The 24,064-nt window shown below is 59.5% G+C and overlaps 10 protein-coding genes across 10 annotated transcripts; 3 read left to right on the top strand and 7 right to left on the bottom strand.

Annotated features, from left to right (window-relative positions):
• Nucleotides 1–7: 7 nt before the first annotated feature.
• Nucleotides 8–1,665, bottom strand: B0I36DRAFT_365912 (major facilitator superfamily domain-containing protein; the record flags this gene model as incomplete). Its single annotated transcript, XM_046159214.1, has 4 exons — nucleotides 8–532; nucleotides 560–824; nucleotides 966–1,414; nucleotides 1,480–1,665. 4 exons carry the CDS (start codon nucleotides 1,663–1,665, stop codon nucleotides 8–10), a joined length of 1,425 nt encoding a protein of 474 aa, XP_046009550.1.
• Nucleotides 1,666–2,246: 581 nt separating this feature from the next.
• Nucleotides 2,247–3,788, bottom strand: B0I36DRAFT_330404 (uncharacterized protein). Its single transcript, XM_046154839.1, has one exon. The coding sequence runs from the start codon at nucleotides 3,406–3,408 to the stop codon at nucleotides 2,452–2,454; it is 957 nt and encodes a 318-aa protein (XP_046009549.1). The 5' UTR covers nucleotides 3,409–3,788; the 3' UTR covers nucleotides 2,247–2,451.
• A 304-nt stretch (nucleotides 3,789–4,092) lies between these two features.
• On the top strand, nucleotides 4,093–5,761 carry B0I36DRAFT_330403 (SGNH hydrolase-type esterase domain-containing protein). Its single transcript, XM_046154838.1, has 3 exons — nucleotides 4,093–4,793; nucleotides 4,915–5,103; nucleotides 5,268–5,761. Exons 1-3 carry the CDS (start codon nucleotides 4,462–4,464, stop codon nucleotides 5,572–5,574), a joined length of 828 nt encoding a protein of 275 aa, XP_046009548.1. The 5' UTR covers nucleotides 4,093–4,461; the 3' UTR covers nucleotides 5,575–5,761.
• Nucleotides 5,762–7,426, bottom strand: B0I36DRAFT_424136 (uncharacterized protein). Its single transcript, XM_046162265.1, has 2 exons — nucleotides 6,047–7,426; nucleotides 5,762–5,935 (listed from the first exon to the last, which is right to left on the bottom strand). Exons 1-2 carry the CDS (start codon nucleotides 7,271–7,273, stop codon nucleotides 5,906–5,908), a joined length of 1,257 nt encoding a protein of 418 aa, XP_046009547.1. The 5' UTR covers nucleotides 7,274–7,426; the 3' UTR covers nucleotides 5,762–5,905.
• Nucleotides 7,427–7,615: 189 nt separating this feature from the next.
• B0I36DRAFT_330400 (HSCB C-terminal oligomerization domain-containing protein) lies at nucleotides 7,616–9,021 on the bottom strand. The gene has a single exon (XM_046154837.1). The coding sequence runs from the start codon at nucleotides 8,874–8,876 to the stop codon at nucleotides 8,028–8,030; it is 849 nt and encodes a 282-aa protein (XP_046009546.1). The 5' UTR covers nucleotides 8,877–9,021; the 3' UTR covers nucleotides 7,616–8,027.
• An 842-nt stretch (nucleotides 9,022–9,863) lies between these two features.
• B0I36DRAFT_330399 (MATE efflux family protein) lies at nucleotides 9,864–11,928 on the top strand. Its single transcript, XM_046154836.1, has one exon. It carries the CDS (start codon nucleotides 10,149–10,151, stop codon nucleotides 11,670–11,672), a length of 1,524 nt encoding a protein of 507 aa, XP_046009545.1. The 5' UTR covers nucleotides 9,864–10,148; the 3' UTR covers nucleotides 11,673–11,928.
• Nucleotides 11,929–12,389: 461 nt separating this feature from the next.
• Nucleotides 12,390–14,344, bottom strand: B0I36DRAFT_248907 (uncharacterized protein; the record flags this gene model as incomplete). The annotated part of the gene is made up of 2 exons (XM_046150422.1): nucleotides 12,390–13,989; nucleotides 14,058–14,344. 2 exons carry the CDS (start codon nucleotides 14,342–14,344, stop codon nucleotides 12,390–12,392), a joined length of 1,887 nt encoding a protein of 628 aa, XP_046009544.1.
• A 2,162-nt stretch (nucleotides 14,345–16,506) lies between these two features.
• B0I36DRAFT_330397 (uncharacterized protein) lies at nucleotides 16,507–17,703 on the bottom strand. The gene has a single exon (XM_046154835.1). It carries the CDS (start codon nucleotides 17,230–17,232, stop codon nucleotides 16,678–16,680), a length of 555 nt encoding a protein of 184 aa, XP_046009543.1. The 5' UTR covers nucleotides 17,233–17,703; the 3' UTR covers nucleotides 16,507–16,677.
• Nucleotides 17,704–19,314: 1,611 nt separating this feature from the next.
• B0I36DRAFT_156848 (uncharacterized protein) lies at nucleotides 19,315–21,423 on the bottom strand. The gene is made up of 2 exons (XM_046148608.1): nucleotides 19,640–21,423; nucleotides 19,315–19,537 (listed from the first exon to the last, which is right to left on the bottom strand). The coding sequence occupies exons 1-2, from the start codon at nucleotides 21,314–21,316 to the stop codon at nucleotides 19,442–19,444; spliced, it is 1,773 nt and encodes a 590-aa protein (XP_046009542.1). The 5' UTR covers nucleotides 21,317–21,423; the 3' UTR covers nucleotides 19,315–19,441.
• Nucleotides 21,424–22,592: 1,169 nt separating this feature from the next.
• On the top strand, nucleotides 22,593–23,975 carry B0I36DRAFT_249481 (uncharacterized protein; the record flags this gene model as incomplete). Its single annotated transcript, XM_046150480.1, has 2 exons — nucleotides 22,593–23,738; nucleotides 23,808–23,975. The coding sequence occupies 2 exons, from the start codon at nucleotides 22,593–22,595 to the stop codon at nucleotides 23,973–23,975; spliced, it is 1,314 nt and encodes a 437-aa protein (XP_046009541.1).
• Nucleotides 23,976–24,064: the final 89 nt, after the last annotated feature.

The raw sequence follows: 24,064 nt of genomic DNA, 5'->3' as shown, positions 1-24,064 counted from the left end.
AGAAAATTCAAACCCTTGCCTTGAGCGGAGCCTTCCTGAACAAGCACCATCCCAGGACGTACAGACCCGCCCCGAGCGCGAGCAGGGCCGCGTACGTCGCGAACCCCTTGACGTACTGCGGCGCGTCGGCGGCGGGCCAGAGATAGCTGCTGTAGATCTGGGCGAGGTTGCCGAGGCCGGACATGACGGCGAGCGCGACGGCGCGGGTGGCAGGCTCGACGGCGCCGAGCTCGGTAGTCGCAAAGGACAACGCGAGCGGGACGGCCGAGTACATGGCGCAGTTGAGCAGGCACATGAGGACGTAGCGCGCGACCAGGGAGCCGACAACGGCGGCGGCGGCGGCGGCCACGGCGCTCAGGAGCGCGCCCGCGAGGAGCGTCGCGGAGAGGTATGCTCCGCGCCAGTGCGGGCGCCGGTCGGCCAGGTAGCTCAGCGCCACTGCGAAGGGGACCGCCACGACGTACAAGGGTGCGGTCATGAACTGGGCCGTGACGGAGTCGTAGCCGAGCCCTTCGACGAGCGTGGGGTAGAACTACCCGATGGTGAAGGAGCCGTCGACCATCATGAAGGCAATGAAGATGATCCAGAAGGCCGGCGTGGTGAGCGCCGCCCACAGGGCTTTGGGCAGGGTTACTACTTTGCGGCGAGGCTCGTCGCGGCCGGGACTCGTGCCCGTGTCGAAGCCGTCCGCGTCGAGGCGCCTGACGGCCAGGGCGCGCTCCTCGGCCGTGAACTTGTTGCACTGCTCGGGCTGGTCGAGGAGGACCAAGGGGCTGAGGAACGCAACGCCAACGGTTATGACACCCTCGACGAGGAAAAGCCACCTGTGGGGGGAGGGATGGGATGATTCATGTTAGTAGCGAGGTCATGAGCAACACTGAAATGGAATACTGAGAGCGCATATAAATAAAAGAGACATGCGCGGATGGAATCATCATCATCAGCATGGAGAGCAAGATACGCACCTCCACCCAGCAAGACCGTGAGCACCGTCAAGCCCACTAGCGATCAGTCCCGCGAGGATGCCGGCAAATGCCCCGGACAATATGCCCGCAGACCAAAACACCATGAAGCGCCTGCTCTGCTCGTGCCGGCGGTACCACACCGAGTACACGTAAAACACTGCCGGGCTGAAGCCAGCCTCGAGGGTGCCCAGGGCAAACCTCAAGCCCCAGAGCTGCGCAGGGGTCCTGGCTGCCGCCATGGCCGCCACGACGATGCCCCAGAGACCCATGATGGCGCTCATGTAGTAGCTCGCCTTGGTGCGCGCGAGAATCATGTTGGACGGCACGCTAAAGACGACGTAGCTGACCTGGAACAGGTTGATGGCCAGGCTGTAGTCGGTGTCTGAGAGTCCCAGATCGCGGCTCATGCCGGCGACCCTGGCGTTTCCAATGTTGCTGCGGTCCATGTACTGTTATTTCGAAGTCAGCTGCCCGTGCTAGACTGACAGTCTAGCCTATGGGGGTGGAGACATACCGCAAGCAGATAGAGGAACCAGATGCTGGGCATCAGGTACAAGTCGATCTTGCGCACGAGCTTCTTCTCAGCAGTTGTGTTCTCTTCGAAACGTGCTGCGGAGTCGCCACTTTTGAGACCAGTGTGGTCTTCTTGGATGGCCGTGTCCTCGAGGCCATTCTCAAGGCGATACGTAGGGGTCGTCATTGTTCGGGGTTGGCCTTTGTCGGGCGTGCGCCGTCAAGTATATTGTGGACGTTTGAGACGGACCTTGAAGGAGGGCAAAAGCACCAGCAAGACGATGATGGACAGAGCGGAAGGCAGGGCTCGGTCATCTCTCCTGAAAAGGGCCCTCGGCGAGGGGTACAATATTGGCTTGGTCCTACAGGAAGAAGCTAATATCGGAAAGGATCTTCACGCCGGCGGGATGAAGCAGTAGCGTGAGTAATTCCCATGACTATTTCCCTAGTTGCCAAGCTCAGCTCAAGCATGCTCGGATGTGGCGCAACCATGGCTGCTGTGGGCAAAAGCCTCCGATCCCCGGGGATGGTGAAGCTTGGCGGGCAGCAAGTGTTCTTGGCCACGGGCCGTCGACCAATGTATGGTCCGGGGGCGGGACCGGTGCTGGGGAAGATGGAGCCGACACCCTGGCCGGGGCGGCACCCCGGAGTGGGGTTCCGGAGGTCGGATGCGGGGGATCCGCGGTATGTTACATGACTGAGCAAATTGGCCATGACTGCGCAGACCATTGGGAGTGAACCATGGCAGCGTTTTTCAAAAAGTGAAATTGAACTTAGAGACAGGCTGCCCTTGTGCAATGACCTGCGGCACAGCTCCAGGGCCAAAAGTTGCACGGCATCACCGAGCCCTCCACTTCGCCAGTACCACCCGCCCACCAGAACACCCGCATCCCACCCTCTTTTCTTCCCGGCAAACCACAGCACTCGGACTCTATGCCGATGGCCCAGAGTTTCAAACCAGTGGCCAGACCCCTTAGCGAGACTTGGCAAGGTATTCCTCGTGTCGAGCTTGCTTAGACAGAACGGTGCCTGCCATGGCACGCGTCAGCAGAGACTCTGGCAGCATCGCCGCGATGCCATCCTGCAGCTCGTGGGTCCAGTCCGGGTGCATCCTCAGCATGCCTCGAGATATTGCGGCGTCCATCTTCCGAACAGCGTTGCGAGCGTACTCCTGGGCCGTCGGGGTCAGAGCAGGAAAGGGACCAAAATGATTGGCCTGGCTGATGACGTCCCCGGGCGCAATACTGATGCTCCGAATGTTGTGGCCCATGATGCGCGCCTCTCTGTCGATACAGTGGCTGAGCGTGTCGACGTATGCCTTGGCAGAGCTGTACAAGGGCAGGAGTGGCAAGCCCAGCCGAGCGCCAGAGCTGAGGTTGATGACCACGGCCCGCGGCTGGCTCAGCAGCACGGGCATCAGCAGCTGGGTGACGTGTGTCGTGAAGCGGACGTTGAGATCGAGCATCATGTCCATGTCGTGCGCTGTGTATGCGGCTATCTCTTGGAAGCGCGGCGTCAGCCCGCCGACGTTGTTGACCAGGATCGAGATGGGAAGCTTCGAGGGCCTCTGCATGGATCTGGCCAGTTCTTCTGCATCAAAGCCCATGGCATCGAGGTGGATGATCTCGACCTTGGCACCTGGTCGTAGTGCCTTGAGCGATTCCGCAGCACTTTGGAGTTCATCGAGGCGGTGCGAGTGGATTATGACATTGAAGCCGGCAAGGATCAAGGCATGAGCGAAGCCGTATCCAATGCCTGCCGAGGACCCGGTAATGAAAGCCCAGGAGGACTCCTTACTTGGGTCCTGGTATTGCTTGAGAGGGCGTTTCGAGGTCCACAAGTGGAACGAGAGGAAGCGCAGACTGCGATAGATGAAAGCGACGATGACTGCGAACCCCACAGCACATGGCAGAGCGAGTATAGCCGACATGGTTCAGCGAGGATACGTCCTTGCCTTGTAGTTGTCTCCACTTAGTTAATCTTGGTCGTCCTGGGGATAAGAACGAGGTGTACTCGGGCGAATCTTGCTCTTGGAGGCGGACCCTGTGTGGGCTCTCTCTGAACATGGGCTGAAGAGTTGCGCCCACGGTAATCCACAGTAACGCCATCTTGCGGGCTTTAGATAAGCGGTCGTATGCAGTGGCTGGGTCGAGCCGGGTTATGTACCCGTCTGCGTTTCATTGCATCCTAGGCCTGTGAGGGGAAGCCGTCACACGACAAGACCACTCTGGCAAGAACGCAGCAAGAAAACAATGTGATGGTCGCAGCTAGAAGAGGTTCAACGGAGACGTCGCTTGGAAACAAGTGAATTGCCCACGATGTCAAATGACAAGAGAAAGTCGGAGCAAACAGATGAGATTACTTGCGTTAGTCAGTTATAAGGACAACCAAGTACGGCAAAGTTGGGTACCTTAAGGCACGCTACGCTGTCAGCAAGCACCAGTGCCCCGCACCGAGCAGGAGCTCCAGCTACCCTTACCCCACGGGCGCGCCGCCTTGCAGGGCACTGGGATAGGGCTTATCGCGGCCTTCTGCCTGGAGACAGGGTGCTGATTAGCGGTCCGCTGACGCAACTAGCGCTGCCGGCAACCCACTTGAGCACTTGCGTCGCTCACTCACTCACAAGACCACGCGGTTCCAGTGGTCACCAGCTACAGCCAGGAACCATCTCTCTGCGGCACCCCCTGTCCTCCCAAGCAAGCTCCATGACACAGCACGGTGAGCTCTTGTAGCCTGAGGCCCCATTCCCTCCCAGCGGCAACGACTTTCTGCACCTTGGCTCTTTTCTCTCTCCCGCCTCTCCCTTCCTCAAGGTTGATTGTCCGCGGACGACGTCGAGTCCAACCCCCGCCTTAGCCCGTCATAAGAACCCGGGGCTTCCTGGTCCGACGCCCGAGCCCACACGAGCCCCCAAGCATCGCCGACTGTGTGCTAGGTACGATCCGCCCGTCACAAAGAAGATACTCCGTGCCAGCAGATCCCCATGGGGTCCCTCAGGTCGCAGGGCCAGAGGCACACCTCGATGGCCCCGCCGCCTGCTGCGAGCTCTGCCTCGGCCAAGCGAACCCCTCTGCGAATCCTCTGCTTCGGCGACAGCCTCACGTCAGGGTTCCCGACCGGCATGCCCTATGCGGTCCAGCTGCGCCTCAAGCTGGCCGCCGCGTTCCCACACCACGAGATATACTGCGAGGTAGAGGGCGTGCCCGGGGACCAGGTCGCAAAGGGCAAGTTCATCGAGCGGATGAACCTGTCCTGGAAGCTCGCGGAGCGGGACAAGGAGCCCTACGACTGGACGATAGTCCTGGGCGGGACAAAGTACGTAATTTTTGCAGACACTGTCCGTCGGCAGTCCCCTTTCCCCCCGGTCTTGACATGGTCGCAGTCTTCTCGGAGAGATAGAGAGAGAGCTAACCACATGTGTCCCTGCTGCTACTAGTGATCTCGGCTGGGGCACCCCCATATCTGACATCAAGCAGGCTCTCGAAAAGTGTTGGGACATCGCCCTCGCCAAGGGCTCCAAGGTGCTCGCCCTGACCGTGCCCGAGACCAAGTATAACCGCGACAAGCTCATCAGCCAGAGGGAAGAGCTGAACGCCTTTATCAAGGACACCAAGAAACGCGGCTTGTAAGTAAACAGAACGTTCCCCTCTACTCTCTTCTCTCCCCCATGCGGCTTTGAATGCCACTTTTGGTAGCAGCAGCAGCAGCAGCAGAGTTCGAGTCCCACAAAATCAAGCATATATATAAGGTATATCTAAAAGCTGACGGGGGGTGGGGACCATTTCATAGCTTCTACCACGACCTCCACAGCTCTTTCCCCTACCACTCATTACCGCCATCGAGGAAGCCCGAGCTGTGGAACCCGGACGGGCTGCACCTGACGAGCGAGGGCTACGCCGAGGTCGGGTCCAAGGTCGCCGACGAGCTCATCCGGCTGATACGCCTGCAGGAAGCCACCGAGACCGAGATCAGCTCCATCTTCACCGACGCCCGGCAGCGCCGTGCTGTGGAAGACCTCATACAAGAGGAGGAGAGGGGGGACCCGAAGCTCCTGAGCCAGGGCTACATTTATGTGCGGCGGCATGATCTCGACTGAACTAGGCGTTGCCTTCTGGGTTAAACAAACAACCTGGATTTTTCTATATTCCGGCTTTGGAAATTGTGGCGTTAATTCTGGGGCATCACTCACACGCACGCACGCACATAACATGTCCCATATTCCCCCATGATGCTTGCACAATCTCAAGATTACTGGCGTTTTTGGTGTTCCCATCTTTTCAAATATTCTCTTTTGTTTCTTTTAGATATATTTGCCGCGAGTGTCCGGTCACATGAAATAGAGGAACCGACCATGCTATCATTTCCATACCCTTTAACGCCTGCCAACTAAATGCTCATGCAATAACGACTTGGTCTAATTGCTGCTTTCATACGACGAGATTCGCAGCAACAAAGTCCTAAACCGGCATCAGGTCAGCTTCATGGGTCTGGCACTCTCAGGATCATTCTTCGTTCCACAAGGAGGGAAAAAAGAGATGACAAAAAAGAAAGGGAGAACCTCAACATACCGGAAACTCGCGCTGCAGGGCGTTGGTGATATTCTCAACCTCCTCAGCCAGGCTCTGCACATTGGCATCCCAGCGCCGCATCTCCTTGCCGATCGTGACCTCTGCCCTGCCGCTGCCCTTCTCGCCACTCGCCTCGCGGTTTTCAAAGTAGATGACCTGCTCGATCTGGTCTATGCTGCCCACCAGCCGGCCCTGCTCGATCATGCGCGCCGTCGTGTCCTCGGCCTTGTCCGCATCGAGCCCGAGCAGCGTGCCGAGCGCCTCGAAGCCGATGCTGCTGTAGAGCCGCGACGCGCCGAGGAGGTTGTGCTCGACGACGGCCTTTGCGAGGACGGTGGACCCGTCGCTCGTGGTGGCGAGCTGGTGCGGCGACAGGCCCTGGGCGAACTTGTCGACCTCTGCGGGGGCGAGGAGGCGGTCGAAGAACATCTTCTCGAGCATGCCAAACTCGTCGAGGTTGACGCTCCGCTCGTCCTTGTACAGGCGGCCGAGCGTGCGGCTGCGCAGGGGGCCCGCGGGGGCGAGGATGGCGCACTTGACGGCCATGCTGAGCGTGTGCAGGCGCTCCTCGTCGCTGATGGCCGGGGACAGGCTGATGTCGTGGTAGGCCTGGGCGCTGGCGAGGAACTCGCGCTTGGCGTCCTGGATGCGGGCGGTGCTGAGCTTGAAGTGCAGGTTCAGCGCCGGGTCGGACACGGTGTAGATGATGTTGCGCAGCTTGTTGAGGTACGTCTCGGCCGTGGTCGTGTCGTCAATCTCGAGGTAGTTGCGCACGATGCGCACCCATATCTTGACGCGGTCCTCGTTGGTCACCTTGCGCTGCGAGCTGTCGAGCGGGATCTCGGCCAGCAGCTTCGCCGCCTCGAGGTTGTCCTCGTTGCTCTCGTGCGCGTCCGCCATGAGCTCCCGCACCGTGGCGCCCTGGTCGACAAACGAGTGTGACTGTGACGAGAGGTGGTTCAGCACGTGCTGGCCGACCTCGATTGTGAGGTCTGCATTGTCGAAGCTGCCGAGGGCGGTGATGTAGGCGGCGAGGATGGCGCGCTGGGCGACGATGCCAAAGTTTGGGCTCGCGAGGAAGGCGTCGGCAATGTCTCTGAAGTCGGCCGCCACTGACTGCGGTGTTGATATGGTCTTGAGATTTGAAAGGAGCGACTCGAAGAACGCCGTCTGATCAGATGCTGACGCAGCCTGGTCCAGCGCCTCTTGGACCTTGGGGCTAGCCATGGCCGGTGGAGGTGCTCGGTGGCGGGGGCCGGGTACGTATGTTGTGCTTGCGGTGTCTGATGTTAGGATCTGAACCAGAAAGGGATGTCGGCAAATTAGACGCTTGCTCAACGTGCACCTCTAGTGCTGGTCGTTTGAATGTGTTGTGTGATGGTCGGTTGACGATGCTGGCTGCCTTGACGTGGGGTTCACCACCATCGGAGAGCTGTTGGAGTGGGGTAGCTTCAGGGTACTCAAGTGGGTCCCGTCCCCGTCCTCGTTGTGAGGCGTTCCTGATATTTCGTGGCAACACGATTCGACATGCTTGATTTCTGTGCAAATCTCGTGAGAGCTTTATTTCATGATGAACGAGAAAGGCTTGGGTATGTCACGCGTTGGGGCATTCTGCACACTGTAGTCGACGCAGAGAAGTAGATGCAGTCACTGGTTACTGAATTTAGACCCTCCCTTGGGAGTCGTACCTGTTGCAAAGTACGTGCGCGTCTTGCACAGAACTCGCCAATGTTTTATTTTGTTTTTTGACATTTGGTACACTTTGTATACAAGATATATACACAATCGGACAAGATTCGTCCTTGGAGCAATTATCGGAGCTCTCGAGGTATCGCAAAGATGCTGAGATGAGAGTCGCGGCCTCTATATTATACACTCCCGTCTTATCTTCGCAGAGGAGTTTATTCAGCTGACAAAATTTCAGGGTTTTCGTCTTGTGCCGGACGAGCCGACACAAGGTCAGACAGCCCAGATCTTCAATTCAGTGCTGAAGGACCACAGGCTTGCCCTTCTCCCAGTGATGCAGCGTGTCCCCAATGTTCACCCAGTACCTCAGCCTGACGCACTCGTGCTTGGCACTCTCCAGGTCGTCCGCGGCGAAGAACTCGCCCAGGCTCGCCTCACTTTCGCGCACCCTCTCGTCGTTCTCGGCCCGCAGACCCACGAGCTCCGACTCGTCCTCGGCGTCCTCGATGACCTCGCGCGCCTCGAGCACCTGCATCAGCAGCTCTGGGTCCTCGACCTTGGCGGCCTCGTCGCTCGAGGGGTGCGCGTTGGGGCCCAGGCGGGTGTCGAGGAGGTACTGTGCGCGCAGCAGCGGGGAGGACAAGGTCTTGTATGCCTCGTTTATCCGCGCGGATGTAGCTTCTGCGCGGGCTTTGAGGTGCGGCGGGTGCAGGTCGGGATGGGCTTTGGCTTGGAGCCGGAGAAACTCGCGGCGGAGGGCGCGCTGGTCGATGGCGAAGGGGCCGGCGGGCGGGGGGCCCTGGGGCAGAGTTTGTGGGAAGAAGTCGTAGTGAGACGATGGCGGCGGGGGGAGTGTTGTTGACGAAGATGCTTCATCATCGGCGGCGGCGGCGGGGTCTTCTTTGGAGACGGCCGCTGCAGAGGAGGCGGCCTGTGATTGTGACACTGTCGTAGAGAGGAGTCGCTGCTGGTGCTTGGTGACCATCAGCGACGAGGAAGAGGTGACTGGCGAAGGTCCTGCAGAGGACTGCGCCTGGCGCGGCGCTGTCGGCCACGATCTTGTCGAGATGGCGCGCTCATGCCTGCAGTGCTCGCAGATGCGGGCAAGCGGGCGGCCGCGAGGGACCAGTGCAGAGCGCATCATTGATTCCAAGGGGAACAGGTCGTTTCAGACTTGTGTTGTAAAGGTGTTAGGCTGTCCGTGTAGGTTATGGTATATCGCAGAACGGCGCTGCAGAGAAGCGCGATTGTGAGCTGTGGAGGGAAGGGGACGGGCTACGGATAATGACGTTTGTAGCAGTGATTGATTGATAAGGCGGCCTGAAATTTCCAGCGCAGGGGCGGGATCGGGGCGGAGCTAACGGGGCCGACGTCGGGGCCCGCTAGTGCCTTCCCCTAGTGTTGTGGTCTACTGCCGAGCTCCGATCGCCCGACCCTTGTTTGGACTTTTCCATGTCACTTGACGCGCAATTGTCAGTCAGTGGACGACGGGGGTTTGGACGTGGACCCCGAATCTCTCAAGAGACATTTGCGCCTTGGCCGGCTCTGGTGGCAATGCTGGTTGGCACCACCTTGTTGGTGCCGGCGATGGCTGCATGCAGCCTGCGGCCCTTGAGGCATGCAAATGGCTGTCTCTATCCGGCCAGGATATGCTCCTCCCACACCAAGTGACCCCGGCCCGACTGTGTAGCGTCGGTCCGCACCACCGCCAGCGAACGACATGGACCAGGCAATCTGACAGCATCGAGTGCGTCAAATCTGAATCGATCAACCACCTCGACTGCCATGATTGGGGTCATGTCTGAGCCAGATCTTTTACTGGAGCCTCAGCCCGCTCGGCGGGGTCGAGTGCTAGTTAGATGGGGGTAAGGAGGAGGTGCCAGCAGCCCTGGAGCAGTCGCGTTGCATGCCAAATACTGGTACCAGTACAATGCAATGCAGTGCAGTGCAGTGCAGTTGCAGTGCTGCCTAAGGTATCATGCGCGGCCGGGCCCTTCCTCCGGGTCCGCCGCAGTGGGGCCGGCCTGCGGAGCCGTCGTCCTGTCCCTCCCTGGTCCAGCCTTGGAACCTTTTCCCCGCATAAAACTCGCATTGCGGAACACAAATCCCCTTATCAGAGCCAAGCCCATCTCTCACTTTTTGCGTGTGTGCATTGCGTTGTGCGTGTGCGTGCATGTTTGCTACCTCTTCCCTCCCGCAGCAGTGCCGCTGTGTGTTCCTTCTTTCTCTCTCTCTACTCTCATGTCGCCATTAGTATCTTTGGGTTGACGTTACGACCCAGTCCAACCCCCATATGCGCATTTAATCTTGCTACGGAAGACAATTCGGCCAGCAAAGAGACTGGACTGGCCAGTGTCGACCCGACGTTCCAACTCGACGGCACGGCCATCAGGCCATTGTACAACGTCCCTACATCATGAGCAACATGGCGCAGCCCAGCAGCCGACGCGGCTCTCTGGCAGAGACGGCACCGCTGCTCCACGGCCAGGATACTCCCCCTCCCGCCCAGACCGCACCGCCCGACCTGCCCATCACCGAGGTCGAGCTCAAGGAAGCAGACAACAGCTGGAAGGCCGAGCTCTGGCTGCTGACGAGCTATTCGGTGCCCCTCATCGGGACGTACCTCCTGCAGTACTCGTTCTTTGTCGTGACCATCTTTGTGGCCGGCCACCTGGGCTCCGACGAGCTGGCCTCGGCCGCGCTCGGGCTCACGACCATGAACATTGTCGGCTTCGCGACGTACGAGGGCATGGCCACCGCCCTCGACACCTTCTGCGCCCAGGCCTACGGCTCCGGCAACCACAAGGGCGTCGGCCTGCACGTCCAGCGCATGCTCTTCCTCATGGGCCTCGCCCTGGTCCCCATCAGCGCCGTCTGGGCGTTATCCCCCTGGCTCCTGGCGCCGTTTGTCAAGCAGGAGCACCTCGCCCTCCAGGCGGGCGCCTTCCTGCGCATCAGCATCATCGGCCTCCCCGGCTACGCCTCGTTCGAGGCCCTCAAGCGCTTCCTCCAGGCCCAGGGCAGCTTCCACGCCGCCCTCGTCGTCCTGCTCGTCTGCGCGCCCCTCAACGCCGTCCTGAGCTGGCTGCTCGCCTTCCACGCGGGGCTCGGGCTCGAGGGCGCCGCCCTCGGTCAGGCCCTCACCAACTGCCTCCGCTCCTTGTTCCTCGTCGCCTACATCGTGTCCCCCTGGGGCGCGTGGTCCCACGGCTGCTGGGGCGGCTTCTCGCGCGACGCCCTCACCAACCTGGGGCCCATGATCCGCCTGTCGGTCGCGGGCTCGCTCGTCAACGTCGGCGAGTGGGCCGCCTTTGAGATTGTCAACATCAGCGCCTCGTACCTGTCCACCGACCACCTCGCCGCGCAGTCCATCCTGTGCACAATCTCCATCATCAGCTGGCACGTCCCGTTCAGCGTCAGCGTCGCCGTGAGCACCCGCATAGGCCACGCCATCGGCGCCGGGCTCGTGGGGGTGGCCCGCCGCGCCTCGGTCCTCTACGCGGCCGTGTTCGTCGCGCTGGGCCTCGCCAACGGCCTCGTCATCTTCTCCCTCCGGCGGCCCCTCGCTGAGTTCTTCTCGGACGACCCCCACGTCCGCGACATTGCCAGCCGCACCATGCTCTCCGTCGCCGCCTTCCAGCTCATCGACGCCGTCATCAACTGCACAAACGGCCTGCTCCGGGGTCTCGGCAGGCAGCAGTTCGCCGCGGGCGTCGTCTTCGCCGTCAACTACCTCGGCGCCGTGCCCTTGGCCCTGTGGCTCGAGCTCGGCAGCGGAAACACCACTATCGGCCCCCGCCTCGAGCTCAGCGGCGCCTGGATCGGGCTCGGCTGCGGCATGTGCCTGACCGCCGTCGTCGAGACCGTCTACTTGAAGACCATGAACTGGCAGGCTTGCGTCGAGAGTGCGAAGCGGAGAGAAGGTGTCGAGGGCTGGTGATTGGTTTTGCCTTTTCCTTTTTTTGTGGTTGTCATAAGGTCCCTGCTTCTTTGGATATAAAAGGTGGGAAGAGAGAAAGAGAGAGCGCGGCAAATGATAAGATGAGTTACTGAAGCTGCCGCATTCTAGACGAGTAGCCGTACGAGGCTCCAATCGTACTTAGACAATAGGAAACCCTCCAGACACGCCGCTCCGCCAACGTGACTGCAAGCTTTCTGTGTGACGTGCAGGTTTCGTCTTTACGAGGCCCCCCCCCGCCGCCATCGGATCTTGCTCTCGATGAGCTGGTTACGTCATGTTCGCTTGTGGAGAGAGGTAGGACACTGGCCGTCTTCACCAAACACAAACACTCATCAGAACGCCGCTTGCTACATGCACACATTCGCGCCAGCGGCGCCAGTTGGAAAGTTATAATCCACGTACTCCGTTCGTATTCAATGCTAATTAATGACTTGAACCCGCCGACCTTGACCCAAAGAATATAATTAACAAAATATACGTGTATGCCGCAATGTGCCTGTAAGCTCGAAACCTGCGTAGGGGTATTTCCAACTGTGTGCAAAACCAACCAAGAGAAATGATTCCTTATCATGATGATTAGATGTTCCCAAATGTCATAAGAAAGCCAGGCCGCCGCCAGTGCCAAAACTTGGCCGGAGTAGATTGCCCAAAAACGCCAAAGCAAATGCAGATCCCGAAAGCGCAAAGTTTGATGTGTTAGGACATCTGCAGCTCTTGCCACCGACCTCTTTCAGTGTGCCACCACCGCTCTCGCTCCTTCTTGTCGGCCGTCATGCCCTCCGCCCATGAGAGCCACCGGCCTGTACAACCTTCACGGTCCTTGAGCTCCTCACCCCCGTCCCTGAGCAGATCTGTGATGACTGTCAAGCCGCCGTTCTCGTCGGTGGCGCCGGGGTCTGGTTTGACGACGTATTGGGTCTTGGACTCAACCTGCCCGATGAATCCGGCAAGGCCAAATTTCTCCAGAACTGTCCCGTCCTCGTCAATCACATTGACCTGGAATCGTGGCACATTTTTCGCCGCCTCGATCCTCCCCTGTGCTGCGAGCCGAGATTGCGCCAGATGGCTCGATTCTGACGCGGGAGCCTCGACTGGTGTAGGTGGGTCGTTGGTGAGCTTCATGTTGGAGAACGGCTTGCCAAAGCCACGGGGTGACGTGGGAGAAATAGGCGTCACCGGTGGGCTTGGTTCGGGAGCCTTGACCCTGTCAGGGATCCTCGCAATGAGACCACGGTATTTGTCGCTCGCCATATCGATTCTTTCGAGTGGACTGCAGAGGCCCTGGAAGACGGCATCAGGGTCGTGCGGCGTCCGCAGGGCTCTCAGCGCCGGGTATCCCTGTGATGCAATGCTCTTCGCCAGAATCCGGTCTGCCTCACTGGCTCCCCCAGAATACGTAGGAACATCCCAGTGCAGCTTCTGAAGCGAATTCGAAGCCAGGTACGGATACAGCCAGATGACCTCGTCAGCAGGCATCTCGGGCGCTTCAAACTGCACAAATGTGAACGACTCAAGGGCCGTCAGGTAAGAGAACAGCCGGCCTAGCGCAGGCAGCGAGTCGATCCCGAGGTGTCGCAGTGTCAGCCTTCGGATGCTATGGCTGCTCGGACGCCTGGCGAAAGCCGCCAACCCTGCACTTGTCACACCTTGTAGGTTGGACAGTGATAGCGTCTGCAGCGGTGGCAGGGAAAGTAGTGTGGCATCGTTGAAAACCGTCACTGGCAGGTTCGAGAGGTACAGGTTTTGGAGGGCAGGCATATTCGCCAAGGTCATGCCGAACATCGAGATGCCATCGAGCGCTGCGTCGGGTCCGCAATGTATCGACAGTGTCGTCAGGCGTGCCCAATTCATGTGTAGGTCAAAAAAGGTCGTGCTCCTCTCCATATCGAGATCTGCGCCGTGGCTATCGCCTGCACCAGGGGCAGGCTGTGCTTTAGAGCGGTTTTTGCTTTGCACTGCAGGGGCCGCCTCGAGGAACCAGTTCATCTCCTTGAGATTCTCACGAGTCGACAGAGCGTGGAATAGTCTGCTGAACGAGTGGTCATATGGCTGGTGGAAGCCAAGCAAGCGCTCGAAGTTGGGGCATGCCATGATAACTGACGCAACCTTGTCCTGGTACTTTTCCGCAACAGCGTCAACAGGGGTCGCTGGAACTTTCAAAGTTCGCACCAAGCCTGCCAGCTCAGGATTGGCCCGCAGCGTGCGTCGCAATAGTGTGAGTCGTGTGCCAGTGGTGCCCTTGAAGCGCTTCTTGTGTGCGGCCGAGTCCGCGCCGATGATTTGAATGTCCTCATAGCTGAAAGGACAGTGATCAGTAAATTGTCATGAACCTTTGTTGGTGTACCACAAGGGGGGCCTGCTTACAGTGTATTCTGCGCAGCCTTTGACAGCCGGCGACAGGTTTGTGCCACAGAGCACAGGTCTCTCATCATGCATGTTGCACAGCTTTCGCTGTTTGGGCGCAGATGGATCTTCCTGAGCTCGGTGAGGATGAGCTGCAGCACCTCGGACGGGAGGATAGCAAAGAGCTCGCCGGGCTCTCTGCGCCGCCGAGTCTGCTTGATGGGCATCGGCCGTTGCCATGTGCCGTGATCGGGCCTCGAGGAGTCGTAGCTGCTGAAACTGGATCGGCTCGATACGGGGCTGTGCATCATGCTGTAGCTGACATTGGACATGTTGCTCCGGACGCTGGAGCTGCTGCTTGGCGGACGAGGCCACTGATCATAAGAGGAATGTCGCTGGTCCACCTGGCTGAAAGAGTTCATGGGCGGGCGTGCGGGCCGTCGCATCTGGGCATACGCGTTCTGGTTCGAGTTCTGCATCGTGACATATCGTTCACCCATCGTGGCGGAAGGGGGGCCACTCAGTGGCCTGTTTTGAGGGCGCCTGGCTCGTGATCTTTGCGACTGCCTGACGGGGGGCAGTGGCATCAAGAAGTTTGGGTCGTAAGTCTTGGGAGTGGCGACAGGCCGAGAGGAGCGGGCGCGGTGCTTGTAAGGTCTGCAGACGGATGAGAGAAAGAGTCAATAGGCGGAGCCCCCGTACAGTAGACAAGAAGCGGCCAAGCGCAAATGATCAGCATAGGATGAGCGGGCTAGGACGAATGAAGAGAGGCGAATCCCTGACGATCGCGAGCGCCCAGGGGAACGGTGCGTGGCTTGCGGCTAACGGGAGATTTGTTCTCCATCATGCAGGTACGGGGCGCTGGTGCCTCTGCAGCAACTGATACCCAGGCGACTAATCTGGGGTCGCGCTGTTGGAGGCAGCTTGTGCCAAAAGTGGCCATGGCATGCGTTGCTGGCCGCACTGCAACCACTATCTAGCGCCTCTCCGTAGCGCTGCCCGTATTGAAGATTGGGGCCAGAGTGGAAATTGCGAGACCCTGCCAGGGCGGCAGTTACACACACGACTCGGCCGCCCGTGGCGCCAGCGTATGACACCGCCGGGGCACTACTACCAGGGCCAGTGCCTCCACCAGCCAAAGCTGACATTGACAGCCCGGTGCGAAAGCCGCAGCGACTTGCCACGGACACACACTGCATGCACAACTTGTGCTGCTAGGTGGCGAGGGACAGGCGAATTGTGTCGAATGGGCAGGGAATTTTGTGCCGTGTCTGCTGGGATCAGGCTTTGGGGATGGGATAGAATGCTCCGAGTTACCACGAGGCTTTGCCCTTCCGGTGGAGTAGGCAGAGAGCACTGGCTGGCTACAGGTAGGGGCTGGTGCTGTGCCTGATGATCGTGCCAAGCAGCCCTGTCCTGTGTGACCCGTGCGTCTCCATCTTCCTCCAGGGTTGCTTGCCGGGAACGGGGGAGGCACCTGATAGGACATAGAAATAGAGGGACTTACTGCACCTGGATAGGAACTTTGGGGGGTTCAATGTCACTCTCCTCTTTCCGGCCTGGAACTTCTGCCGCGATCTCCGCCGTTGTTACCATTGGAGTAGACTTGGTGTCGCTTGGCCGCGTTGGTGCCCACCCCCACGGAAGCACATTGCTGCCATACCGGGCTTGTGCATGTGCCTTGGACTCGAGTGGCGCGTGCGGGACTGTGTTGAAAGACGGCTCGCCTGTCGAGTTCAAAACCGCGACTTCCGACGCGGTCAGCTCAACGTCTGCTAGCTCGTGGGAATGGGGCCCGACAACTTGCACCTCCTCCGAGACTCGCCTCTTCTTCAGAGTGTTGCGGCGTGTTGGTCGGGGCTCGAATAGATGGCCATATGCGAGAAGGCTGTTTCGATTCGCACGATGGACAGTCGTCATTTCGAGAGGATTGACCGTCAAGCCGAATCGAGTGGTCCTTGACCAAGCGGGTCCTCCTTGACTGGCTGATCCGTGCTTCGACTTGTTGGCAAGCTAATATGGCAATACAGCTTCGAGAGATGCTCAGTACACGTGCGATCCTTGAGAGCAGATGTTGGGGGTTTTCGTTCCGCAATGATGCGTGCTTGCAGGCATAAGGACTGTAAAGACTCTGAGAACCACAGATGCCGGCTGAGGAGCATCTTATGAGAGGTCCTTGGTTGGAGGGTTCCTGGACGGGCTTGGTGCCTAGCTGCCTGTTCCTTGCAAGGTGTGAGCGGCCAAGCCAGCGATTCGACCCACGACCGCAATATACCTCGCACACCAAAGGGCTTAGACGCGGGTTGCCAGGTTTAAACAAGGCACGCGTGCTGTAGCTCTGTTCCACACCCGCATATGATCATCGATGATGTCGATACTCCGGCCCCTCCTTTGACAGCTCCGCATGAATTTGCAATTCCCGTACGTGCCACTGCACGAAGTCGTCTCTCGGGCCGCAAAATCCTCCATTGTTTGTTGGGCCGCCCTGTAGAGTTGAGAGGGCCGCAGATTGTCTTCACGGCCTCGACGAGGATTGGTAGGCCGCCAGACCAACCGACAACCAACACCCTTGAGTGCGAGCTGGACCTCGTTCGTTAGAGCAGCCGCGCTGTCGAGACTTGCGACCGGCAGCCGTCTCAGATCAGCTCACTGCGCAAGGGCTGACTTGCGGTCCCACGATGCAAGCCCCGAAACTGTAACGCGCCGCTCTGGCCGCCGAGGAGTGGCAGCCAACCAATGCTGCTGCAGCCAAGATGCCTGGACGAGAACGGGCGGCAGGGTGTGGGTGGTGGCAGTGCGTGGCAGGACCACCCTCAGCCCCAAGTCTCCCTCCATTGCGATACCTACCATAGGTATGGGTTGCGCGTACGTCGTCCTGCTTTGTGCGCGGAGGATCCACCCCGGGACTTGCTTGGTGCTGAGTGAGCGGGAAACTGGCATTTGCCTGGCGGAGTCGATCGCGAACCGCCCAACCAAGCACTGGCGTCGGTCTTGTCCTACAAACCGATGCAGCAGCGCCTGCGCGCGCTAACTCTAGTGTTGAGGCTGTGGGGTTCGTGAGGTTGACGCCGCTAAGTACGTATGTACGTCGTCGAGGCAGGACTTCATCTCCATCTTGCTGCTCGCTTGTTGGCGATTCAGAGAGCAGATCGAGCTGGCACGTGTGGGGATGGTCGCAGATGGGTGCGAGTTGCATCGTGCTCGTGGCGGTAAGCGGACTGCCCGGCTGATTGATGTACGGCTGGGCGACCAGCAACAAGATGTGTCCGTGAACGAGACCTCACCAGGGTGTCCCATGGAAACAATATGCAAGCAAATGCCATGGTGTACAAGGTGGAAGACGGATTGAAGCGGGACCAGGCAAATGCGTGGTTGTGGAACATGCATCGCAAAACGTCGGTGCATTCCAGGCAAGGGCACGCCTGCCATGTCAGAGGCATCGTGCTGCTTCCCTACGAGTCGCCAGTCATTGTCTGCCCCGACTTAGCAGATCCCAGGCACTATCTAGAAAGACATCTCCTTGGCAAATTGCAACCACTGGCCGGTGTATCTCGCGGAGCAATGCCCGTCGAGGACGGCGACAGCACGCTGCAACATGTCCCAGCCTTGGAAGAACATCATCGCCAGCCCGCCGACCCAACCCGCTGTCGGCTATGCAGTACCCGCCCCTCCACAGGCTGTAGCCAAGATAGTAGTTGCGCCCCGCCCACCGGCTGAGTCACGTCTTGCACACATTGCCCTTGTTCTCCTGGCCTGCCTTGAATGTCTTGCGCTGCCACTCTAACTCCATCTCTATCGCTGTGGCCTCGATGAAGCAGAGCACACTGACAATGGTGTTAAGAAGTGGCTCGACACCCCCTAGTGCCAGGTAAAAGTAGACTCGTGGAGGCCGGTACCAGAAGCAACAGTACATTGGCACTATTGCCAACCGAGTTGTAGAAAGACACTGATGCCGCGGCCTGCACGCCAAACTGCACTGCACACAAGATATGCCAGCCAGAGGATCTGCCGGATGGTCGAGCCGCCGCTCAACGCAAGCAGGATCGTGCCTCTGCCGAGTGCACCGAGCTCCAGCGACACGACACGACTTGAGGCATTCAGCAGTACTAGCTAGAGCTCGCTCAATGAATGGCCTGCACTCCTGATTAGCTGGTCCAGCAGTGCGACAGCCAAGCCCACAGCTCAGCTCAAGATGGCGTACTGCAAGGGCACCAGCCTCGAGGCTTTGCAGCAGCGCGGAAGTGCAGGTGCCTAATGGTGCTGGCCTTCCTTGGTGCCGCGCTCCACGAGATCGAACTGCTTCTTTGACCGCCCAATTGTCATGTCGTCGTCCTTGTCTGACAGATCCTTGCTCGATGACATGGTTCCTCTCCGGGAACTTTTTGCGTTGACGTCGGAGCCAATAATACACGACGATATTAATTGTAGTGAGGGGCGCCGCGTTGGCAACGAGCAAGTAGGATGTGGATGCCATCCTATGTTGTGAAACACTAGGAGCATCCAGGATGGAGATTCGATCGTCATCATCATGCGATGCTTTGAACAAGAATATCCATCCAGTTGTCACTGCAAACCCCCCCCCCCTTTAGCCTATCGAGAAGCCGCCGATGATGTTGATGACAGGCCTCGGCGATGAGACAAGCCCCAACCCCCTGCCGCAGTTTCTTGATCCCAAGGCCGATCCGTGCAGGTGCCGGCGACGCACGCAAGCAGGAATCTATTGATCTCAAGCCACAATGGCCTACAAATCAATTGAGCGCAGCATGCCTCGCAGAGTGTATTGCTGGGGACGCCCTTACACCACAAGCAGTCTCTCGGTGCGTCGACGTGTTCACCGCCAACGCACTATCCTTTCCTCGACAGTTGTTTCCACTGAGACAGGGGCAAGAAAGACAACATACTCCCATTCGGCAAGGAGCACTTGTTACTTTCCTGTGCCACAGCCCTTGGCATTTCAAAGCAATAATAATAATAAAAACGCCAGTTTCTTCAACAGCACAAGCCGACGACCGTTGTCGGTGGTCCGGGGCTCAACAGAAAACCCGCCCTGATATCTACAAAGCTGAAAAAAATCAGTGCCCCTACCCGTTCCCTCGCTTTTCCATCTCTCTTCTCGCATTGATTACACGGAAAAATCCCTCAAGCATGTAAGCTTATAGACCGTGAGAGCTTATTCGTGCACACCGCCCACTTCCCCTCTTTGGAAAAAATCACAAACTCCGTCTTGAAGTTGCGACTGCTGCCGCCGAAGCCAGCAGCCTCGTCGGGACGGGCGACTCCGCTCAGCCAGCTCTATTATGCGATGCTGCGAGCCACCACATCCACCAGGCCGGCGGCGGCTCATTGTCGCGGCCACCACCTCCATGCCCATCTCCGCCGCCATTCCCACCACTACGATCGCCCTCCTAGAATGATCGCATGTCCTGCAGGTGCAAGTTCTTGGTAAAGCGCGGCAGTTTCTTGGTCTGCTCGTACACGCGGCCGCAGTTGGCGCATAGTGACTGTACATGGTGAGAAAAGCAAAACGTTAGCCAGGCCAAAGGAGTAAGCGTGAAGAGGGAAGCATTTCCTGTGCATGAACAGATAGATGGAGGAAGACTCACCCGTTGACCATACGGCCCGTCGCGCACCGCCCAAACACTTGTGCCCCAGATCCTGCAGTGCGTGCACCGCCAGCTGAGCCGCTCCTGGTCTGTCAGAGAGCCCGCGATGCCCCCGTAGCCGAGAACATCCGGAGTGCCGCGCCCGCCGGGTGTGCCGGAGCGGTTGAGCGGGCTGAGACTGCGGAAGCGCCGCTTCTTCTTGGACCGCTCGCCGCGACCCATGCGCTCCTCCTCGAGCTCAATGGGCGGCATTGGCACGGGGTTGAATGCGCCCGGCGTGCCGCCCAGCATGCCCGTGTTGCTGCTGAACCGTGCCGTCTCCCTGCGCAGGCGGCGCAGCTGCCGTTCTCGGTCGCCCTCCCGCTTCTCAATCTCCTCTTTCGAGATGTACTCTATCTTTGGCTCCCACACGTCTGCCAAGTGTTCCGGGTCGTACCGCCAGCCCGCGTCCTCGCCATGCGCGGCGTCGTTGGGCAGCTCATTGCCGATACCGCCCCAGCCAGCAACGAGACCGCCTGACTCGCAAGCCTCCTTTTTCAGTCGCAGCACTGCTTCGTAGATGGCGTGGGTCAACGCTGGTACCCACTCGCCGGCTAGTCCCAGATCTGCGCAGGTCACTTTGGCGAAGGCCTCGGCTGTGCCTGGCGGATGTAAAAGCGACCACTCGAACTTGTCTGTGTAGAGCGAAGAAGCCAAGTTGACGTTCAGGTTGACTATACATCTGTATGTGTCGTCTGGGTTGAAGTCATCAGAGTCGGCGGTTATGTGCGTCGCTGTCGCCGTGACTGCTGGCACTTGTGACGAAGGGCCCTTTGCTGGCGTTGCAAATCCACTAAGCGCAGGCGTGTCGGTGCCGCGCGCATACGCAGGGATAGGCGTTGCCGGCGTCGCCGGTGTATCTTGTGTGGGCATGACGGCGTGCCCTGTCGTACCGTTTGCAGGTGTCCTATCTGTGTGGAAGAGTGGGTGAAGCGCAACACCGGCATACTCCTCCAGCTGCGTTCTTATCTGCCTGCTGATTTCTGAGATGATGACAGCCTGGTTGGGCAGGTCAAGGTCCTGTACTAGTGTCGCGGCGAATTGATCTGTCGTGATGAGGGTCTCGTGGAGGTTCCACAGGAAGATGTCGCGAAGCTTGTATGGCACCGTCATCTCTCCACTTCGGTACAGCGAAGGGTCGACTTGGCCCTGCGGTACCATTCCTCTTGGAAGAGGATATGGCGCTGGCGGCATGAACGCTGGGATGTCAACGTCGATCCGGATGGGGATCAAGGTTAGAGGCATGGCTGCTTGCGCCTGGTTATTGAGATCTGAGCGTGTTCTGCTCTTGAGCATCCATTCCCTCCATATACCCTGTACCTCTACTGGCTGGATTGTGTCCTTGCCGACCTTGTCGCTGGGCTCCAGTTTGGCGGTGCTGTCCTCACGGCGTACGCTGCGCAGGCCCGTGGGCCGCCTCCTGTCGTCGTCATCGTCATCATCGTAGTCGTATCCGTCTTCTGCATAGTTGACAAAGGTGGTGCCGCGCTTGGTTGTCCGAGAGAGCGGATTGCCCGGCGCACTGGATTGGAGGACTGGTGTGAGAAGGGAGTTGTTGTACATGCGCAGTCGCGGCGCGTATGAGGACAGGAAGGCCTGCGGAGCAGGCTCCGCACGAGGCTTGTCCATGTTGTTCATCCTTTTCTGGCGCTAATCGATGCTCGTCTGCGACTATGGCCGCATGGCCGACAGTTGCGATCGCCTGTGATTGCGAAGACGCGCGTGCGAACCGCGACTCCAGGGGCGACTGAGCGATGCTTGCTGGCGCAGAGGTGGCAAGTGGCAGAGGGCCTCCTTGACCCTCGTTGCGGCAGTCGTGACCGAAATGGCGCAAATGAGTCGCGTGGGATGTATCAGAAGGCTTCGGTGCCGCCGGGTGGTGATGCAGGCCGCGCAGTCGTGGATAGGGGTGGTAGGGGATGGGGTGGTCTAGTCGTGTGCAGCGCACCTTTGGCACAAGTGAAGCTCGCGATGGGTGGAATTCGTGGTTGGCGTTGCGGCGCGTCTCGAAAGCGTTGCCAGGTACAAAGGTACATGCAGCAGACAGCCGCAAAATTTCGGCAGGACGAATGACAGGCCGTGCCGGGTAGTCTAGGACCCACCCGGCGAATCAGGGACGGCTTGCGGCTCATAATAGGCGTGGGCCTGCCGCGCGACTTGGGCTTCCTCAGGCACTCCCGAGGGCTCCTCCCTTGAAAGGCTGTGCGATGTCGACAGCAGCGGGGACTCGGTTATCTCGTCTGCTCATATCTCACCTCAGCCTCGAACGGATAACCGTCCAACCTCGTACCCGCCGTTCGCAGCGACGAGAATACCTGGTTGAGCTGCCACTAGCTTGCTTGACCACGGGACAAGACGGAGCAGATGCCTGCGAGCCTGATCTCGTCGTGCCCGGTATTGCCATGCTTGACTTAACCAGCCTCTTGGCGAGGGGTCCCAGCTTCGTGGTCTCAGCTCGCTGTTGAGGTATAAGCCGAGGGATAGTCCCTCATTGACTTCCCTATTGGGCAGTCAATGTTTTATGGAGTCCCGTACGGGTCAGATGCTTGCCAGGCTAAGGCGGGCAAGGGTGCGAGTGCGAATGCGACACGCCCGTGGGAGTCACCCACCTCCACCTCGCGCCGCCAAGTTGGTAGTCACAGAGCCGTGGACAACTCGGACATGATGACTGCCTTACGAGCACAATAGGCTAACACAAAGGACCCTCGCTGTCCCCCGCAGCGGAACCGAAGCGGCTCGGATATGCTGACATGATGACAACCAGCCGCGGCAGGGGGGACTTCCCGACGTCAAGCTGTATATATTATAACATCGGCCATCTCCGTCGAGGGTTCCAGAGGCTCTCATCTTGTTCATCTGGCCACACGCTGCCGCCGCCGTGATATCCCACATCGACAGTTCTCACTCAGACAAGATGGCCGACGTTCCTGTGGTGCAGATCCTCGACAAGAACAAGAATTGGTCGCAGGCCATTGTCTCCCTACCTGGCGAGCTTCCTCTGCCACCCCTGGCCGACTCGTCGCTCCGTGTCCGCACAGAGATCTTCTCTCTCACCTCGAACAACTTCACTTACGCCAAGCTCGGCTCCCTGCTCGGCTGGTGGAACTTCCATCCGCTGCCCAAGTCCACGCCCGAGCCGTACAATAACCCGGCCCTCTACGGCCGCACCAACTGCTGGGGCTATGGCCGCGTGCTCGAGTCCACGTTCCCTTCAGTGCCCAAGGACAGCTATGTCTTTGGTTACCTGCCCATCGGGACCTTGCCCATAGACTTGCAAGTCACCTCGGGGCGGATAAAGGGGTGGGTCGTCGAGAACAGCCCGCACCGGGTCGACCTGATGCGTGTATACAACGACTACCGCGTCTACCCAGCCACTCCATCGTCATCATCACCATCTGCCTCGCCCATGTCCGCTTCGTCAATCGCCCGGCGTATCGGTGAGAAGGATGACGATCTCGCTCTTGATGCCCTGCTCGGCATCGTCCACGGCATAGGCTATCTCATGAACAACTACATCTTCCCGCAGGACCCAGCCAAGCTGTGCCACCCGAGCCGGGGGCCGGCAGAGGCGAACCCGCCCTGGGCCTTCCCGGAGCAGGCAGACCTCACCGACGCCACGGCGCTCAGCTTCGCCCCCGGCGCAAAGACGGCAGTGCTCTTTGCGCACCTGCTCAAGTATCAGCGCCGCGAGGGCACGCGGCCGCGCCAGGTCATAGGCGTGACGTCCGAGTCGTCCCGCCCGTTTGTCGTGACGACGGGACTGTACGACGACGTCGCGCTGACGGGCGAGAACCCGGTGGACGTGGTCACCAAGCGTCTCGGCGTCGACCCGGCATCAAGCAGCAACAAGGTCGTCGTCGTCGACTTTGGCGGCCGCCGCAACGTCGCCGCGGACTGGGTCGCCGCCCTGCGGCCCGTCCTGCCGAACCTGGTCTTCTTCGTCGTTGGCGGTGCAATCCCCGAGCCCACCACCGCCGGCGCCGGTGGCGACGACGGCAAGGACTTCAATGTCACCGCCTCCTTCATGGAGACGGCCCAGCGGAACGCCATGCTGGGCGCCGTGATGACCAACACGGACGACGTGATGCCGCGCGCCATGGCCCTGCTCGGCGGCGGCGCGGAAGGCGAGGAGAAGTACCTCGCCGAGTCGCGGCAGAGCTGGGAGCAGGTCCGCGAGCGCGGGATCCGCGGCTTCAGCGTGAAATGGGGCCAGGGCATGGACAGCGCGCGCGAGGGCTGGGATGCTCTTGCTCGCGGAGACGTCCTGCCCGAGGTCGGGCTGGCTTTCAAGCTCTGAGGTCGAACTTTCGTTGGGCTGGCATATCAGATGAATGGGGAGGAGTTGGCATGCAGACTCGTATCCTTTGGGCCGGTCCCTCACTCACT

This window comes from Microdochium trichocladiopsis, assembly GCF_020744255.1.
Source record: "Microdochium trichocladiopsis strain MPI-CAGE-CH-0230 chromosome Unknown B0I36scaffold_8, whole genome shotgun sequence".
Lineage (NCBI taxonomy): Eukaryota > Fungi > Ascomycota > Sordariomycetes > Xylariales > Microdochiaceae > Microdochium > Microdochium trichocladiopsis.
This window is presented reverse-complemented; position numbering and strand designations above follow the sequence as displayed.